The 20,841-nt window shown below is 42.7% G+C and overlaps 1 protein-coding gene and 1 non-coding gene across 6 annotated transcripts in view; one reads left to right on the forward strand and one right to left on the reverse strand.

The window, feature by feature from the left end:
• Positions 1–20,841, reverse strand: part of HERC2 (HECT and RLD domain containing E3 ubiquitin protein ligase 2) — a 230,121-nt gene that overhangs the window by 199,637 nt on the left and 9,643 nt on the right. For 4 of the 5 annotated variants that reach the window (XM_029224735.1, XM_029224734.1, XM_029224738.1 and 1 more), the window contains exon 3: positions 17,984–18,098. The exons of the other annotated variant lie outside the window; for it this stretch is intronic. In XM_029224735.1, coding sequence (XP_029080568.1) covers positions 17,984–18,098 — 115 coding nt within the window. The remainder of the gene's footprint in view (positions 1–17,983; positions 18,099–20,841) is intronic. 5 annotated transcript variants of the gene reach the window in all.
• Positions 9,808–9,914, forward strand: LOC114897378. Its single transcript, XR_003794102.1, has one exon. It is a non-coding gene; the product is annotated as a U6 spliceosomal RNA (small nuclear RNA).

Raw genomic sequence — 20,841 nt, forward strand, 5'->3', positions numbered from 1 at the left:
AACAACGTGTGCAGTCAAAAATCCACATGTAACTTATAGTCAGCCCTCCACATGTGCAGTTCTTCCGAGTCCAGCAATTCCAACAACCAAGGATCATGCAGTGCTGCAGTATTTACTACTGAAAAAAAAAAATCTGCTTATATGTGGACCGGTACAGTTCAAACCCATGTTGCCAGCATCAACTGTACATCTAAATCTGTGAAAGAGAATATATCATATCACAAACAGTAAGGAGTATCTAAAAATACCTAAAACCAACAAGGGACAAAAGAAACTCCTAAATTCTATCAGAAAAATATCAGATATCCAACAGAAGGAACCCCAAACAGCTAATGCTATGAAGAGATACTCAAATTCATATTTAGAAAAATATAAATTAAAATAATGAAGTATTATATTACTTTACACTCACCAAATTCACAACTGTTAGAAAGCTAAAATGTAAGCTCCAAAGCAGTAATTTTTTTTTCCTTTTTCATCTGGTTTTGCTCTCTGATATATCCCAAATGCCTAGAACAACGCATGCCAGGGAATAAGCCCTCAATGATGAGTTCAGTAACTAAATAATGCCAAGTGTCAGTAGAAATGTAGGGCTGGGGGCACAAATCTTCAGACACAGCTGGTGGGAGGGTGGACCCCGCAGCCTACCTGGAGAGCAATCTGGTACAGCTGAGTTACATGGAAGGTCCGCCAGTCATCCCGAGGGGCTATGCCCACAGAGCTCTCACACAGGCCTCGGATTGGGAGGAGGTGGAAGACAGAGACCCGCAGCAGTCTAATGACCTTGGACACAACTTAAAAATACAGTGCTTGGGCTAAAGAACCACACACTCTCCATGTACACAAACTTACAATGCATGCACATTGTACAACAGTATGTTTTAAATGGCATAAAAACAAATACATTACAAAGAAAACACCTAAAAATATGGATTTGGAAATGGTGTGCCAGGAACTGACCAGTGTAATTAACTCAACCCTCTGCCCCTGAGGCCCAAGAAAAGGCCCCTGTACACCTCATGTGTCCCATTCTTTCAACCTCCTGCAACAGCTATGGTTAACAGTACCTCCCCCATTTACAGAAATATCCAGGGAGTTCCCTAGCGGTCCAGTGGTTGGGACTCTGTGCTCTTACTGCCGAGGGCCCAGGTTCAGTCCCTGGTCAAGGAACTGAGATCCCACAAGCCACGAGGCACAGCCCAAAAGAAAAAAAAAAAAAAAGATATATCCAACAAGCTCCTGGGCATTAAATATAGATTTTTTTGTAATGTGTACTTTTCATACATTACAGATATAAAACCACACAGCGCCTCTAAATTAAGTACAGATTTGCTTGAAGTCATAGAAAAAGTCAGGCTTGGAATCAGGTTCTCAACCCTATCATACATCAGAAGCAGGGGGTGAGGGACACACACACACACATTTTTAATACCAAGCCTCAGTTCTATCACCAGAGATTCTGATTCAGTTGGTCTAGGGCATGGCCTGGGCACCAGCAATTTTAAGTTCCAAGATATTCCTAATATTCCACCAGGTTTAAGGACCATTGGCGTAGAAGGTAAAACGTTAATAAGACAATGCAAATGCAACTGACCAAACAAACAATGGCTATTTTAGCTATCATAAGCACTCTCACTGTAACAAATTAAGGTCATGCAGAAGTAAATAAATCTTTTTAAAAAGATAAGACAAGCGAGAGAAAGGCCAAATAACTTTGGCACTTCTGTTTTTCACAAATTGTTCATCTTTTCACTAAAACTTAAATCATGAAATAATCATCACTGAGTTTTGTGACTAAGAAGAGAGATTTGTTAATTTTTGTTTTTTTCACAAGTGTGAGAGAAGTGTCCATGGGGACTGGCAACCTGATTATTGGAATTCAATCTTTTTACAAGCAATGAAGCGCTGTTTATTGTCTCTTAGCTTCAGTTCCATCCTCAGTAAAGCTCAGAAGCTCACCTCCAGCCTGCTTTGTGACCAGGGAGTACCAGCATCTGTGTGGGGGACTTGGCCACAGCTCTCATGTCACCCCATTTGATCCTCATCAAGGCAAAGACAAAATGACCAGACTGGCTGTGGATCCCAACCCTGGGGAGGTTGGCTGGCATTCCCTGGAAGAAGAGGTGGGCCATCAGGACCCCAAATCTTCCCTGTAACCACCCACAAGATCCTCACTATGAGTGGCTGGACAGGGACAGGAACCGAAAGCCTGGGCTTTATTTGGCTAGAAATCTAAACTACTGAGGGAATGTGGAGAGGAGGGGGAGGAGGGAGAGAGGGGCAGAGGGAGAAGAAGGGTGCACTCTGGGAAAAGGCAAGGCTGCAGCAGAGGATGGTGTCCATGCATCCACCTCTGGGCTGTAGGTCCAGTACTCTCCCACTACACCACCCTGCTGCCTCTGTCACAACAAAGAGCCTGATCCCCAAGGTTGTAGAGAAAACACCCAAGGCAGCCATGGGCACAGCAAAGTGGTTAACTCAAGCCCAATGTAAGCCCAGCATCCTTAAACCCTATAAAGTAACCTTCGCCATGGGGAGTCCCCTTACCCTGACATTACTGAAGCTTTCTGGAGAAAAACAAATTAAATTTGAAACAAAGGTCCACAATTTAACCCAAGTGGAACTCCAAAGTTTACTGCAAGAACTTATACAATAAGAAGACAGGGCTTCCCTGGTGGCACAGTGGTTGAGAGTCCGCCTGCCGGTGCAGGGGACGCGGGTTCGTGCCCCGGTCTGGGAGGATCCCACATGCCGCGGAGGGGCTGGGCCCGTTGGGCCTGCGCATCCGGAGCCTGTGCTCCGCAACGGGAGAGGCCACAGCAGTGAGAGTCCCGCGTACTGCCAAAAAAAAAAAAAAAAAAAAAAAAACACGAAGACAAAGGGCTTTGGTGCCACTATGACACAGGTTCTGATTTAACTTAAGTATCTGCTGAAATGTACCAACTGGCAAACCTTCATGAATTTAAATCAATACTGGGGCTCAAATTACATGTATAGCTGGGGATCCCACTAAATCTAAACAAGGCAGCCCATATAATCTTAGGGGAATTACTTCATATAATCTAGAAGACAAATAAATTTGCTTCGCCTTAACCATCACAACTATTATTGCCTTAAACTCCCCATGGTCACAGCACCCATTGCCCTAAAATATCCCATAGGGGGCATGGACACTGACACAATTAATAATAAATTAAAATTAAACTAAGTGGGACTTCCCTGGTGGTGCAGTGAGTGGTTAAGAGTCTGCCTGCCAATGCAGGGGACTCAGGTTCGAGCCCTGATCAGGGAAGATCCCACAGGCCGTGAAGCAACTAAGCCCGTGTGCCACAACTACTGAGCCTGCGCTCTAGAGCCGGCGAGCCACAACTACTGAAGCCCGTGCACCTAGAGCCCATGCTCTGCAACAAAAAGCAGCCACCACAATGAGAAGCCTGCACACTGCAATGAAGAGTATCCCCCACTCACCGCAACTAGAGAAAGGTCGCACGCAGCAAAGAAAACCCAACGCAGCCAATAAATAAATAAATAAAATTTTTTAGAAAATTAAACTAAGTATTTAGCAATTACAAATTGGCTTGACAAACACAGCACCTGTTTATGGGTTGAATCATATACTCCCAAAAGATGTTCAAGTTCTAGCCTCCAGTACCTGGGAATGTGACCTTATTTATAAAACTAAGGTCTTTGAAGATAATCAAATTAAAATGAGGTCATTAGGGTGGGCCCTAATCCAACGTGACTGGTGTCCTTACAAAAAGAGGAAATTTAAGCACGGAAAGATATGCACAAAGACAATATGAAGACACAAGGAGAATGTGACCGCCTGCAAGCCAAGGAGAATGCCTCAGAACAGAGCCTTCTCTCACAGCCCTCAGAAGGAAACAACCCTGCCGTCACCCTGATTTTGGACCTGCAGGGTCCAGAGCTGTGAGACAACACATTTCTGTTGTTTAAGCCACCTAGTCAGTGGTACTTTGTTACAGCATCCCTAGGGAATTAATACAGATACGCCCCCCCCTTAGCACCCTCAGAGACTCCTTCACTGAAGAGGCTTCAGCAACCTTCTCTCATGCCCCCTGGGGTCTCTGGACCACATATGATGACTAGCTGTTGCCCTGGGGCTGCAGATGCAAGAAACTGCCCTTCTCAGCCCTGCACTATACTGTACCTCATCAGCGTGGAAACTGCTGGTCATGAGCTTTCCTGAGAACAAGGCCTGGCCCCAGGTGCGCATTTTTACAAACCCTTGGGACACAGCCTTTTAGAGTTGCTTTTTTTGGGCTCAAGGACCCTAGGAATCTCTTCCCTCACAGATACCCAAAATATAAATCAAAGTCTCTACATATATTAAGACCACAATATGAGGCCTCAATTGCCTTATCCTTGTAAGGACAAGGACACTCCTTACCCCTTTAGAGTTCCAGACATTACTGATAGTGACCAAGGCACTCATTCTGCTTCTCAGAATACACATGCTGGGCTCTTAAAGAGGGCATTCAATGACACTTCTACCTCCCCTATAGGGGGAGGCAGCAAGTTTACTGAGATGCATAATAGACTCCTCAAAGAACTATTTAAGTTACAATGTGGCAAATGGAATTTTGTCACTATTGCCACAAGCACTGAGCAACCGAAACGGACGCACCCTGGGGAGGCATACTCCCCCACACCAATGGCACACGGGTCACTCAATCGCCTGTATCAACAATAATAGAGGAGACTTGTAAAGTTCATGCTTTTGGCAACTGCCTCACCATGGGGTCCTCCCTCTCCTGGTCAATGCCAACTCATTTCCTAGGGGGCAATTCTCCTCTTCCCTAAAAGTCACGGTCATCACCAAAGTTTAAACTGATGTCATAGCATCAGAAGGCCAACTGTGGTATAAGGCCTGAAAGTAACGTTCTACATTTTTAACATGCTGAAACAAAACAACTATCAATCAGAATGCTGTATCTAACAAAAATATCCATCATTCTCAAATGAAGAAAAACTAAGAGAATCTGTAGTCAGCAGACCTGTTCTAATAGAATTACTAAATTATCTTAAGATAAGGGAAACAATACCAGAAGGAAACCTGGAACAACCAGAATGAAGAATGAGTAACAGCAATGGCATATACCTGAATAAGTGATCAACATTTTATACAACGCACCACCCAACAACAGCAGAACAGGCATTCTTTCTAAAGTACACACTGAATACTCACCAAGACAGACCACATCCCAAAAAGGTAGGACTTAAGTAGAGGGGACAAAAAGGCAGCAGCTAATGGAAAATGAAAATAAGCTTACGTGTACTATACAAAGTATCTGGCCAAACAACAGGGCATTATCCTTTTTAATCCTTACAAACAATTATTCAAGGAGGCAGGTTTTTGTCTCCAGCTCACAGATGCGGAAGAAATTGTACCTCACAGTGTAGCCCAGCCACAGAGCTCGGGTTAGAACACGGTGCTGGCTCTAACTGCTAGGTAGGCCCTGCTCACCGGTGGGGTCCACCTATAAGGCTGGGAGCGAACTCCAGCCCAAGGCTGGTTTATGTATGGTCCAAAAGCTAAGATAAGATTTTACATTCTCAAATGATTGAAAAGTAATCAAAAGAAGAAGAATATTTTGTGATGAAAACATTACAAAAACTTCACGTCGGTGTGCACTTAGTTTTGCGTATGGCTGCTCTGGCACAACTGCAGGGTTCCATAATTACCAAATAGTTAGGGTCCCCAAAGCTTAAAATATTTACTACCTGGTCCTTTAGAGAAAGTCTGCAACCCCTGATGTGCACCTTGCTATAAATTTTACAAATAAAAAAAAAGAACTCAAAATGCTCATTTAAATACCAGCCATATAATCTCTCATCCAGGGTAAAAACCTTTGACAATTCATCAGGAAGCAGACAAGAAGCATCACTAAGCACACCCCAAGTTTTATTCTCAGGAGCATAAATGAGAACATTTACAATAGCAAAGGCAGGAGGAAGTCACGAGGATGCAAAAACCACCAAGAAGAGCTCCACAAGCAGCTCCACGACAACACGCACAGTACCTCCAGTATTTGTCAGCTCTCCTTTTCATCAACGCAGGGCTCAAAGTTTACAGAGAGAAAACAAACATAACATAAACTGTTATGGAACACCCAGACATCACAGATTATGGAAAGCTGGGGACAGGGGGTGGCGGGGTAGCTGACCTTCCTGAGGTTCCAGGGCAATACCCTGAAGGAGACGAGCAGATTCCAGGAGATGGAACCAGGGCTGGATAACTTTAACACATTCCTGTCAGTTACAGTGAGGAGGTTTTTTACAACCACCCAGTGAGATTTCCACTCAAAGCACTGTCTCCAGGACCTACAGAAAGAGGAGTGCCAAGGCAGAAAGGCTTGGGGCCCAGGGGCCACAGCAAAATAGAGGTAGGAGGCGCCTCTTCTGTGCAGCTGCCCACAGGTGGGTCAGGGCCACAGCTGGAGGGGCGCTCCTGAAACAGCCCAGGGCCACCATCAGGGACACCTGCATTCTACTGTTCAACAAGGTCCAACTGTGTTTTGAAGAAAGCTTATTCACTAACATATGCTTCTCAAAAAACAGACTGTATGGGTATCTAAGTGTATTAGCGAGGATTCTCCACGGAAACAGAGCAGGGGTGTGTGGCGGAGGTGGGTGGAGTATGTGCATGTTGAAGGTGGTGAGGGAAACAGATTGATTTATTTTGAGGAATCGGCTTCCATAACTGTGGGGATTCAATGCCAAAATCTACAGGGCAAGCCAGCAGGCTGAAGACCCAGGGAACAGCTGATGTTACAGTTTGAGTCCAAAGGCAATCTGGAGACAGGATTCCTTCTTGCTGGAGGAAGGTCAGTCTTCTCTCTATTCAGGCTCTTCGACTGATTGGATGAGGCCCACCCACATTACGAAGGGTAATCTGCTTTACTCAAAGTCCATGGATTTATTTATTTAATAAATTTATTTGTTTATTTATTTATTTATTTATTTTTGGCTGTGTTGGGTCTTCACTGCTGTGCGCAGGCTCTCTCCAATTGCAGTGAGCGGGGGCTACTCTTCGTTGCGGTGTTCGGGCCTCTCATGGCTTCTCTTGTTGTGGAGCACAGCTACTATAGGCACGTGGGCTTCAGTAGTTGCGGCACGTGGGCTCAGTAGCTGTGGCTCATGGGCTCTAGAGCGCAAGCTCAGTAGTTGTGGAGCACAGGCTTAGTTGTTCCATGGCATGTGGGATCTTCCTGGACCAGGGCCCGAACCTGTGTCCCCTGCATTGGCAGGCGGATTCTTAACCACTGCGCCACCAGGGAAGTCCCAACGTCCATGGATTTAAATGTGAGTCTCATCCAAAAATCACCTTCACAGAGCTATGTGGAATATTACTTGATCTAATAAATACCTGGGCACCACGGCTTAGCAAAGTTGATACATAAAATTAACCATTACACTAAAGGTCCCAATTAATCAAACATTAGCTAAAAAGAGATACAGTATATGTTTTTATATGACATTGAAATTTTTTTTCTATTTACAAAGAAGTACAAGTATAATTTTAAGAGATTTTAGGTGTGAAAACTTTCTAATGGAACACAAACACAGAAGTGGCCATTCAAATTTCCCTTAACTCCACTGTATTATAAAGATACAGTGCAATATTTATTATGTCTAGCTCATTTGATTAGGGATGTAGTGCTGGTAACATGGCAACTTCACAAACAATTCAAAGATTTTAGGAGCAGATTAGGGAAAAAAGATGCCTATATTCATTTAACAGAAAATTTTAATTCTCACATGAAAAATAAAGTGATCCATCAAGTCGATAATAGGATTTTTTCTTTTTTTGGCCATGCCGCGTGGCTTATGGGATTTTAGTTCCCCAGCCAGGGATCGAACCCAGGGCCCCAGCAGTGAGAGCACCAAGTCCTAACCACTGGACTGCCAGGGAATTCCCAATAAATGGGATTTTAAAAGATGGAGAAATAAAATTAAGGAAGACCTCTCAGCAGGCATGAATAGTTAAAAAGCTGAAAGCATCCACCTGAGTGACACATAAAAGGGCACTCATCTTCAGTGTCCCATCCTCCACTGGGGAATTGGTACAGCCCTAATCAGCCTGAAGTCATGACAAGACAACTCACTAACTCATGACACAAATTCTGATTGGATCTCTCCTGTATATATAGTACTCTGCCAGGTGCTGGGGTACCAGGGTGAAATGACAGAGCCTGTCCTCATGGTTCAAGGTGGATACAGAGCTGTTACAGGCAGGGTGAGGGACACGAGAGTAAATGCAGGGGCCTTGGCTTCTCAACTCAGGGACCCTCCCTGGCAGCTTCTTGCATCGCTCTGTTGTTTTCTTCATACCACTGCCACTCTGTCCATTTTTTATTTGTTGTGCCAGTTGGTATATAAGCTCCAGGAAAGCAGGAGCCACGCCTGGCTCATTCACCACCACATCCTAGCGCCAGAAACCCTCACCAACAGCCGGATGAGTCCGTGAATCAATGAGCAAATGAATGAATGACCCACATGCTGCACAACTCACTCAGTCTCCCCTGAGGAGCGTGCATCCCTGGGACTGCAGTGTGGAAAAGGATCTGGAAGCTCCGATCCACAGAACTGCCCACAATAACCCATGGCCAAAGCAGCCTGGCTGCAGTCTGAGCTGTGCTTCCTACCCATCCACTGGTCTCTCCTCGACTCAATGGAGCTGGGCCCAGGAGGGGTCAATTTACTGATTTCAAAAAAGGATAAAATAAAGTCAAGCCAGAGACTGAGGGTTAGACTCTAAATGCTGTATCGTTACACATTTTTTGTACATTTCTTCTAAATTCTGGTGTACCTCACATCCTAGAAGGTTTTAATTTCTATTGAAAATAAAGTGTGTATGTTTCATACATGCACTTATATTGCCCGTAAGTTACCTCTGGAAAGATACTAATAATAGTAATAATACCCCTGAGAAGGAAAAAAATAAATAAAAGGAGGTAACTGAAGAATAGGACTGGGAAGGAACTCACTCTTCGCTGAAAACTGTGTTAGCTTTTGAATGCTATAAGCTATGCATGCAATATAAGTATTTTTTAATAAGATAAAAATGTTTAAAAGTTCTAACACGGAATTTAAAAATAAATGTGTGATATAAAAGATTTGAATTCATTCCTGCTGCAGCTCCTTTAATCAAAAACAGGAGTTCCAGTCTCTCAGGCAGGCAAGTCCCTTCACAAGCTGATTTAACACAGGAACATGGGACATCCTTTATCCCAGGTACTGGCACCTCCTATGTGCCAGGCACTGTGTTCAGTGAAGGGGACTCATGGCGACAGGACACTGACACTCCTGCCTGCACTTGAACAACCACCGTGAGAATCACAAACCCTTAAATAGCACAAACTGGGAGCCAGGCACTCTTCTGCACATGTCATAATCAACTCATTAATCAACTCAATAACCCTATGAAGTAGGTGTTTCATCAATCCAGAGATGCACCTTTTGCAAATTTCAGCATGTCAAATTGATATGCATCAGATTCATGGGCAGCACATTCTCTCCTGGTGATAAATAATACCACGTCTTACTACTGAGGCATCTTAGCCTTGCTGAAATGCATTTCTTGCCACCCAGATAGTGCTCAGAGCATATATCTCACCCAGAGCCTTAGGCTAGTAAGGAAAGCTCTCCCTCTGCTGGCCCCAGGGTCTGTGTGCCTCATCATCTCACAAGCCAACTGCAAGACCAGACACCAAAATGCTGACCAGATTTGTCTGAGGTTGGATAAAACTGTGGTGGAACTTTGGATGATTAAAAGTAATTCAGGTGCTCACTTTGGCAGCACATATACTAAAATGGTAACGATACAGGGAAGATTAGCACGGCCCCTGCATAAGGCTGACACACAAATTCATGAAGTGTTCTTATGCATTTTGTGCCCTTCCCCACCATCTTGACACCCTCTGCTGATTAACACACACACACACAAAATTCAGACTCATTCAACAGAAAACCCTATGGAGCCAGCAGATTCTTGATATCAGTACCCTTCATTGTATTTGTATATTTTCTTACCTCTGCAAGGAATTATTAACTATGAAGTCTATTAAATCTAGTGGTACTCCTCTTCTCCTATTTATTAAAGAATAATAAAAACTTACATAATCTAAAAAAATGGAAATCAAGAATCCCCGGAAAAGAAAGAAACTTCTGATACTTCAAGGAGTGGCCAGCCTTTTGAGGGGGGAAAAAAAAACATCTCTCAGAAATGGACTATATATAAAATAGATAATAAGAACATACTGTAAAGCACGGGGAACTCTATTCAGTACTCTGTAATGACCTATATAGGAACAGAATCTAAAAAAAGAGTGGATATATATATAACTGACTCACTTTGCTGTACAGTAGAAACTAAGACAACATTGTAAATCAACTATGCATCAATTTAAAAAATTAATTAAAAAAATCTCAGAAATGGAACCCTTGTGCACTGTTGGTGGGAGTGTAAATTGGTACAGCGATTATGCAAAACAGTATGGACACTCCTCAAAAAAATTAAAAATAGAACTACTATATGATCCAGGATTCCCACTCCTGGGTAAATATCCGAAGAAAATGAAATCACTATCTCAAAAAGATATGTGCATCCCCATATTCACTGCAGTATTATTCACAAAAGCCAAGACACGGAAACAACCTAACTGTCCATCAACGGATGAATGGATAAAGAAAATGTGTATGTACACACACACAAACACACACATACAGGCACTCTCACACAATGGAATACTATTCAGCCATTAAAAGAAGAAGAAAATCCTGCCATTTAGAACACCATGGTTGACTAGGACATTACACTAAGTGAAATTAAGTCAGACAGACTATATGATCCACTTACATGTAAAATCTAAAAAGGCTTCAACATAGAGGGTAGACTGGTGGTTGCCAGGAGCTGCCCGGGTCGGAGACATCAGTCAAAGAGTACAAACTTCCAGTTATAAGAAAAATAAGTTATGGGGATGTAATGTACAACATGGTGACTACAGTTAACCGCAGAGTCCTGTATACTTGAAAGCTGCTAAGAGAGTAACTGTAAATGTTCTTACCACACATCAAAAAATGGTAATTATGTGAAGGGATGGACGTGTTAACTAACCTTATTGTGGTAATCATTTCATTTGCTATGTATATCAAATCATCATACTACACATCTTAAACTTATGTTAATTACATCTCGATAACTATGGAAGGAAAACACATCTCTCAGAAACTGCTAACTTAGAGGCACCTTTACATTTAGAATTTAAATTCATATACTCCAGATGAACCCTTGGATAAATCAGACTGACTTGATAACTCTGGTTAAAAATGGCTCTATGGGGCTTCCCTGGTGGCGCAGTGGTTGAGAGTCCGCCTGCCGATACAGGGGACATGGGTTCGTGCCCCGGTCGGGGAAGATCCCACATGCCGCGGAGCAGCTGGGCCCACGAGCCATGGCCGCTGGGCCTGCGCATCCGGAGCCTGTGCTCCGCAACAGGAGAGGCCACAACAGTGAGAGGCCCGCGTACCACAAAAAAAAAACAAAAAAAGGCTCTATGTCCATTCCCCGATGTGCCAGCAGTGTGGCATATAACACAGCATACATGATTTCTAAGCCTTGGGTTTGTTTTCTCAAGGAGAACCTAGTTAATCTGAATTTTCTAAACTGTCTACATGAGTTTCACTCATCAGAAAGTTGACATAACTTCCAAGTGTAAGACTGTGAAAATATAAGATTACAGACTCACTCTAATTGAATTATAAAATTCTGACAAACTTTTTTATATCAATAAAAATCACATTGTTCTGTAGTGTATTACCTTAAAAGCAACGTTCAAATCTTTCATTAACTTACACTGGTCCCAATACTAAATTGATTTAATCGATAGCTAATCTGTGAACCCCTGTACAAATGCTAAGAGAAAATAACTATATCATCAGTCACCAAGCACAGGTTAACGAATAAATGCACACATGCCTTTGCCTCTTATTGTTACTGCATGGCAGTATTCAAAACCACCTTTGCACCTCTTAATGAGCACATTCTTCTTGCTTATTAAACATGTAAAATGGGACCCTTATAATGTGGACTCCAGAGCTCTGCTAAAATGCTCTAACATCTACTTCCCATTTTTTTATCTGTGGTATAATAAAAATATATATTTGGTCTTTGCTCTAGGTTCCTGGCGCAGAGCTCCTAAAACCCTTGGAATTTACTGAGGATAGGAGTGTCTTTTGATACTCATAACGAGCCCCTTTCCACTGTACCTGAGCTTATGCTAATGAGCTGACTCAGCATGGGGCCTCTAGACAGCTTCATGATGTGGGCTGGATACCAGAAGGACCAAACAGCGATTAGAGGGTGAGAACTATCAGGCCCATCCCCTGACCTCCGGAGAGAGGGGGGCTGAGATTAAATTATAAAATCTCTTGAACAACAGAATTTGGGGAGATGCCAGGTTGGTGAACACACAGGTGTGCTGGGAGGGTGGAGGGCCCAGAGAAGGCATATGGAAGCTCTGAGCTCCTTCCCCCAAACCTTGCGTTCTGCATCTCTTCCATTTGGCTGTTCCCGAGCTGTAGTCTTTAAAATAAACCAACGAAGTGTTTTCCTGCATTCTGTGAGTTGTTCTAGTGAATTACTGAAACTGAGAGGGTCATGGTAACCTCCGAACTTGCAGTCAGCCAGGCAGAAGTGGGAGTAGTCTGGGAATCCCATTTGAGGCTGGCATCTGAAGTGGAGGTAGTCTTGAGGGACTGAGCCCTTAATTTGTGGGGCCTGAGCTAACTCCAGTAGTTAAGTGTCAGAATTGGATTGAATTATTAGCTATCCAGCTGCTGCTGGAGAACTACAGAAGTGGTGTGGAACGACTATCCGAATTAGAAGCTACTTAATTTAGATAAAAGTCATAATTAACATGAATGGTTGAGATTAAACCAGAAAGGATGGTGGCAGAGAAATGTAAATATATAAGCAAGATGATAAACGTTACTATCAAGGAATAAAGATGGAGGAAAGATAGGGACTTCCCCGGCAGTCCAGTGGTTAGGGCTCTGTGCTTCCACTGCAGGGGGCGCGGGTTCAATCCCTGGTGGGGGAACTAAGATCTCACATGCCGCACAGCATAGTGCAGCCAAAAAAAAGGAAGAAAGACAGTAATTTTTGTCTTAAAGGAAAATGTCCAATTATGTCAAAACGTGAAAGAAGCCGGTAAGAGATAAGTGAGCAGATAAGTAAATTGCAGAAGATTTGAGGAAAAGGGAACTTTATCTGCCTAAGTTAAACAAAACCTGCAAAAATGTGTCAGAATTGACAAAGTTGAGCAATAAATAAAAGTGTGAGCTCTTTACTAGCAGGCTGGGCTTTCTCTCTGGGACTAGGGCACAGCCATCCTCTCTCGAGCCCAGGTCAGCTTCCTCTGAAAGCTGTTTGATGCCACCTTCCCAGGATCAGACTCTAAACTCTGAACTATAAAATTGTCAAGGTATTTTTACACCAGATGTATCTGGCACTTCCTAGATGACCAGAATAACAAACAGTGGCTCCCACATCATGGAGTTCATGATGTTAACACCCACATGCAGCAAGAAGGCTGGACATAAAAATAAGCAGAGAAGGGATGCTCCGTATTTCTTCATGAGCTCACAGCTATCATTAGAGCTTCCCTGTGCTTCAGGGCCACAATATGGGAGAGCCAGCATATCAAAAAGAGAAAATTAGCATTCCCTTGATTAACTTCATACAGGTAGGATGTTATTTAAACAAACACACTGCAATTCCCAGGCTAGTAGGAGGCTCTAGACATGCTTCCATGCCTCGCTGCCTTTGCTGTGTTCTAACCCCAGGATGGACAAGGACCAAATCCTCACACCACAGCCAAGAAGCCCACCCTGCAAAAGATTTTACTCCTGTCCATTTTGATAACGTTGCTAAGTCTAATCAATCAACTGGAGCCTCAAGTTTTATCATCTGCTCCCTTCTAAAGCTAAAGCTAAAGGCCAGAAATTGGGTCTTCAACAAACAAAAGCAACAGCACCAACCCTGTAGGGAACAGACTCCAGCAGAAGCTGATATCACTGCTTCCAATAGACATCAGGCAGGCTCCCAGGAGTGGGTTAAGTTTTCCATAAAGGACTCAAGATTCAAAGCGCTAAGAATTAACTATGAAGGACAGAATATATTTATGAGGGAAATCTAACTGTGGTCATTTGCTTTTTTAATTTTTTTTCAGTACGCGGGCCTCTCACTGTTGTGGCCTCTCCCGCTGTGGAGCACAGGCTCCGGATGCGCAGGCTCAGCGGCCATGACTCACGGGCTCAGCCGCTCCGCAGCACGTGGGGTCTTCCCGGACCGGGGCACGAACCCACGTCCCCTGCAAGGGCAGGCAGACTCTCAACCACTGCGCCACCAGGGAAGCCCTGCTTTTCTTTAATGTTCTATTTTCTAAGGAGCACATGAGGAAGCTCTTTTCCTCTTTCTGCCTCTGAAACTCCCAATGTAATAGACTGTAGCTACAAACAGACACAACATACTCTTTGACAAGCAAGCATCATCAGCAGGACTTGGAAACACATTAGAAAGGCAGATTCCCAGGCCCTATCCCAACTCCAAGTAACGGAAAGCTCTAAGGGTGGGCCAGGCATGGGTGTCTGACCAAGCCTCCAGGAGATCCTGATGAACTACAGAGTTTGAGAACCCTTAGGCTTTTGACCTGTAGTGTGTAAGCATGCCCCCCGGGATTGTGTCCAGAGCAGCAGCAGGCGCCCCTCCTGGATTCAGACGCAGCTGGCGCTCCAAGGAGTCCACTTCCCTCCAGGCTGGCCCACCCCACCTCCGCTGCTCCCCGTTACCCGGCACGCTGCTGCTCTTTGCAGTCCTCCACCTGGAGGCCTGTGCTCACTTCTCCCCAGGGACCCCACACGCCACCGCCCTTGAGCTCAGGCCAGGGCCCCCTGACAGACCACAGGGAACACTCCACCTCGGAACTCCTCCAGCCCTGGCTGTGGGTAACATCATGGGGTCTTCATCATCCTGTTACACACCTTGCTTACACAGATGCCTTTTCTGCCCAAATAATCATGAATTATTCGGGGAGAAAGGCCACATTCAATGTTTTACACCCTCCACAGAAAAACTATAAAACTAGCAGGAAAGTTGTATTCTTAAAAAAAAAAATCAAAAACTCATCTCATGGAATACATAACTAAAGAGTACTGACTAGACAAAGGAAAAAAAAAAAACCCCAAACAATTAATGCACTTAAGGACAATATGAAGTCAGAAAAAGCCAAAAATAAGCTCCATAAAACTACAAAAATTAGTCCTGATGTCAATAAATTACATTTGTAATGTAATAGAAGCAGCAGTGAAACTTTTTCAAGAGGCCTGGCTAAGCAAAATAATGGCTAGTGTATTTCTACTATCTGCATAGACTGAGAAGGTTTATAATAAATGAAACAGCTCATGATACTTAAGTTCTTCACATAAAGGCCAGCCCTAGACAAAAATTAAAAAATAAGCTTAGCATATCTTTTAGTAGCCTCCTAACTTTCCTTTCTTTATATCCTATTCCCTCCTCTACCTTCCTCAAAATAATAAATACAAACAACCCTAAAGAGGGTTGAAAGAAATGTTCACTTAAAAAAACGTATATGACTATAATCTAGCCTGTCTTTTGCAGGGTAGGCCCCCAAAAGGAAACACAAAAGCTTACTACGTAGGAGGAAGCATTCTTTCCTCATCAGTAGGACCAGAAAGTTCTAAATGTGATTGCAAAAGAAAGCAAAGTTTATCTCAATGGAAGCGCAAATTATTAGAAGCCACGATTTCCCAGAAATTAACCATGCAGAAATCCAGCTAGATAACAGTAAGAACTCATCCTAGAATGGGTGGGTGCAGAAGAAAGTGACCGATCCCTGCGGAAAACAGAACAAAGAAAACTTGTGTGTTTGAGGAACTTCTACTCTAATCTGTATTTTCCTCACAATCAGCTACAATACAACCACATATAATGTACACAGTCTTAAAAATGAAATTTGTCATGTATAAGCCTGAGAAAAAAAGTATTTTCTAATAATAAAAAGCAATATCATGCCACATTAAAAATAAACTTTTACTGAATGTCAAAAAAACTATTCAGTTGGGACCTACATAAAGAACAATTACACTTTGCTTTCTAACCACATGACTTTTCAAAGAACAAAAAATATTCATCAAATGTAATGAATAAGAAATACACTTTGAATTTATCCATGTAATTAGCTTTTCTCAGAGTATCTTTTAGAACTAATGTTTCACAAAAAACATTTTGGGGAATGAGTTTCAATGCATTAACAAATACTGGAGAGCTGAGACGAAGAGGCACAAAAACTTTAAAAATATACAGAATGGAAAACCATAATTCAAAAAGATACATGCACCCCAATGTTCATTGCAGCACTATTTACAATAGCCAGATCATGGAAGCAACCTAAATGCCCATCGACAGACGAATGGATAAAGAAGATATGGTACATATACGCAATGGAATATTACTCAGCCATAAAAAGGAACAAAATTGGGTCATTTGTAGAGACGTGGATGGATCTAGAGACTGTCATACAGAGTGAAGTAAATCAGAAAGAAAAACAAATTTCGTATATTAACACATATGTGTGGAATCTAGAAAAATGGTACAGGTGAACCAGTTTGCAGGGCAGAAATAGAGACCCAGATGTAGAGAACAAATGTATGGACACCAAGGGGGGAAAGCGGCGGGGGCGTGGTGGTGGTGGTGTGATGAATTGGGAGATTGAGATTGACATGTATACACTGATGTGTATAAAATAGATAACTAATAAGAACCTGCTGTATAAAAAAATAAATAAAATTTAAATATTCAAAAAATATATATACACAGAATGAACTACTAAAACATTACGGAGTGAAAGATGCACAAAACAGCACAGAGGACTACATGATTCTATTTACATGTAAGTCTAGAAGAGGCAAAACTAATCCACAGTAGAGAAAGATCAAACCAGTAGTTGCCTCTGAGCAGAGAGGGCAGGGGTAAGCCGGGAAGGGGCACGAGAGAACCTTCGAAGTGAGAGTAACGTTGAGGGGTCTAAGTTACACCAACTACATCTGTCAAAACTTATGGAAGAGTAAACTTAGAACATGTATTTTATTATGCATAAGTTTTACCTTAAAGACAAAAAGTTACACTGAACTGGACCCTATTAATACCATGCATGAAATGCCCAAGGGCACCAGGTAAGGCGCACCAATGGACAGAGGAGGGACTAGTAGGGCCTGGGGGATAGGTGTGCGGCTGCTCACTGTGTAGACCTGTAGGCTTTTCAGGTTTGGGGTGGGTCCACGCATTCATTTCTTTTTAAAATCTAAACAGTGATTCTGATTCACAGCCAAAGTCAAGAACAACTGAGTGACAGACTTTCATTGCGTTTTCATAACTACAGGCCTAACAAGAGTGTTCACTGATATTTCCCTGCATAGACAAGAAGATACAATAGAAGGGGAGCCAAGTCCAGGCCACAGGCCGAAGGCTTCCAAAAAGTGTTTTATACACTCCCACTTGAGAGTCATACAGGAAAAATTTCAGGAATACTGATTATTTCCACTCGACCTTATAATAACCACAATTTATAGTTAGCCAAAGCAATATATATTTCAAAACTTAACGAAGAAACATTAAGTGGAGTTCCTATAAGCTACAAATGAGACATCAGAGGAAGGACACCACAGCGAGGTGGTTTTGCCGTGAAAAGGCCTTCAATTCACACAGAACAATGAAATCCAGGAAGCTCCTAATATTAACTATCATTTAGACATCTCCAAAGTGAAAACAGAACTTCAGTTACACTCAAGCACACTTCTGTTCCTATAGCACATTCCAAAATTTCTATAAAATGCAATTTATAAAGGTCTTCACAAAATGAAAAGTACTAAAGGCCCTTACCTTTTCTAGAAGGAAGTTCTCCATTCTGTGTTAACTCTGCCCCAGTATATACAATTTCTCCATCTTTAACCATTTCATTCCACAGACCACAGAGCCCATCTCGTGTGAATGCAAGCTGGCAATGATAAATAAAATAAACTTACAGAGTAATCACACTCACAATGCAATTCTTAAAGAATAATATGAAAAAAAAATCTCATTCGTTCAACATTTAATGAAAATTTTCCCAAGAAATACAGTTAAGTGAAAAAGGTACTGTGCATAATAGCTTATATACTGTGCTACGTTTTGCCTAAGATACAAGAAAAAAGACACATGTGGGCAGGTGCTCTGCAAAGATAAACCAGACACAAATTACATGATCACTTATCGAGAGATGGGAAGGGGAACGTGGGTAAAAAGCAGCAGAGGTGAATGAAGGCAAGATTTTGAGTATACCTTACATTTACTTCTAAAACATATAAATGATTTTCATTTTCAAAAAGTACAATTAAATCATAAAAAGCAAAGCCTATAACTGGTAACAAGCAAATTAACCTGTTTATCAAAAAGAAAAGTACACTTGACCCTTGAACAACTCAGGAGTTAATCCAAATATAATTTTTATAGTCAGCCCTCCATATGCATGGTTCCTCCACATCCACAGACTCAACCAACCATAGACCATGTAGTACTTCAGTATTTACTACTGAAAAATATCCAAGTACAAGTGGACCCACGTAGTTCAAACCTGCATTGTTCAGGGTCAACTGTATTTCAAGACCCTTTTCAACTATACATCTTTAGCTAGATATACTTCAAGGGGAAAAAAAAACCTTAAACTTTACTAATTGGTCTTATTCATAACTATAATATTGACATTAAAATTTTTCAACTATTTCATGTATATATATTATAGGATAAAGCAATGTTAATATAATAAAATGTATGTTTATGATAAAGTATGTTAATGTTACTAGATTTAAGTATAAAAGATAAAATCAAGGAAGTTTTTAAGAACAATTTGAATTGGAAATCTCAGCATGAATTTATATTTGAATATATCTGCTTGCACTGTCTTTGGAAAAGACCTAAAATCAATGTCACTCTAAGAGCAGTGAGTACACCCAGCACCCAGATACTGGTTTCCAAGAACCACTTCCTACTAAATGAAACCTGGGCTCTAGGGGAAAAAAGGCTGAGTCAAGGACCAGGGAAGAAAGGTGAGCCTGGAATATCTTAAGTTTGCACCAAAAAAGCTGCTCAAAGCCTGATGAGGACTCCCTCACTGGCCAAATTTAGAATAATTTTGAACATCAAAATACATAACAGGGCTTCCCTGGTGGCGCAGTGGTTGACAGTCCTCCTGACGATGCAGGGGACACGGGTTTGTGCCCCAGTCCGGGAAGATCCCACATGCCGCGGAGCTGCTGGGCCCGTGAGCCATGGCCGCTGAGCCTGCGCGTCCGGACCCTGTGCTCCGCAACGGGAGAGGCCACAGCAGGGAGAGGCCCGCGAACCCGCAAAAAAAAACAAAAACAAAAACACGAGTCCATAGTGATATTCAAAGACAAAACAAAAACGCCCACAAAAATGCTCTTGGTTGTCAGTATTGGGAAGTCAGAAAAGGTTTCCCAGAGAAAGCAGTCACTGAAGGGCGTGGGCATGGTAAACACCCAAAGAAGGCATCCATTCTGAAAATGGCAGGTACAACAGAAACCCTCTTCTCAGACAGACAAGACACTTTACACTAAAACAGACACATCTGTTTGCCCATCTTTTAATGGAAGGTCAGGGCCTTTTCTTTGTTCACAAGTCCACCAGCTTGTCCCTTGTCATCAATCCAACATTCGCCACTCTCATGAAGCATCCACTATTTCCAGACTCAGTTTCTTTAAAGGGAGCAAGAACTGAAGGGCACTCTGTGAGCGATCTTAGTACACAATTACTTTAGACTTGCAAGGCTCTTCCCGCAATCCTTTACAGCTCTCTCTTACCTAACCCGTACAAGTAATTTTTTTAGCATCTCACTTTTATCCAAACGATGTGTAGTAGGCAAATCTAAGAGGCCCTCAAGATCCTTGCCCCCCCCCCCCCGGGGCACACACACCCTGTGTAATCCTCTCTCTGAGTGTGGGCAGGACCTGTGAATACAGGACGGGACTTTCCACCTGTGACTAGGTTTTGTTTCCTTCTGCGGCAAAAGTGAAGGAATTTCTCATATATAATTAAGGTCTCACATTGGTTGATTTCTAGTCAACCAAAAGGACGATTACCCTAGGGCCCTGTCAGGTAAAATCCCTTAAGAGGATGGGGCCATCCAGAAGAGACACTCTCCCAGCCACTGCCATGAGCTGCCAATGGAGGGGGCATATCCTAGGAGCCCACAGCTCAGCCCCACCCAACACCCAACAAACTGAATTCTGCCGACAAGGACCCCAATGAGACTCCAGATAAGAAAGCAGACTGGTTAGCACCCTGACTGCAGCCTGTGAATCCCGAAGCAGAAGACCCAGCTAAGCCATGGCCAGACACCTGACCCACACAGAAAGGGGGAGAGAGTAAACGGAGTTGTTTTAAGCTGCTGAATTTCTGGTCAGTGACTTGTTACATAGCAACAGAAAACCAATTTCGCATCTAACTTAGTTTTCACAGAAGCAACAACTTGCTCTCAGCACTCATATTTTATCTGTCCACATCACTAACAAGATAACTGCCATAAACATACTTGAGACCAAAACATGACTGCTGGCAAAAGTATTAACTGGCAGAGGGAGAAGTAAATCCTTTCTAAAAAGTGAGCCACAAACGTTCAGGGCCCCTGAGGTTTTAACGCGGGAATGGAAAGGCCTGGCTCATCTGCTGGTCTGCGTAAGAGG

The sequence above is a fragment of the Monodon monoceros genome, unplaced genomic scaffold (genome assembly GCF_005190385.1).
Source record: "Monodon monoceros isolate NGI ecotype Baffin Bay Population unplaced genomic scaffold, NGI_Narwhal_1 Super_Scaffold_16, whole genome shotgun sequence".
In the NCBI taxonomy this organism is placed as follows: domain Eukaryota; kingdom Metazoa; phylum Chordata; class Mammalia; order Artiodactyla; family Monodontidae; genus Monodon; species Monodon monoceros.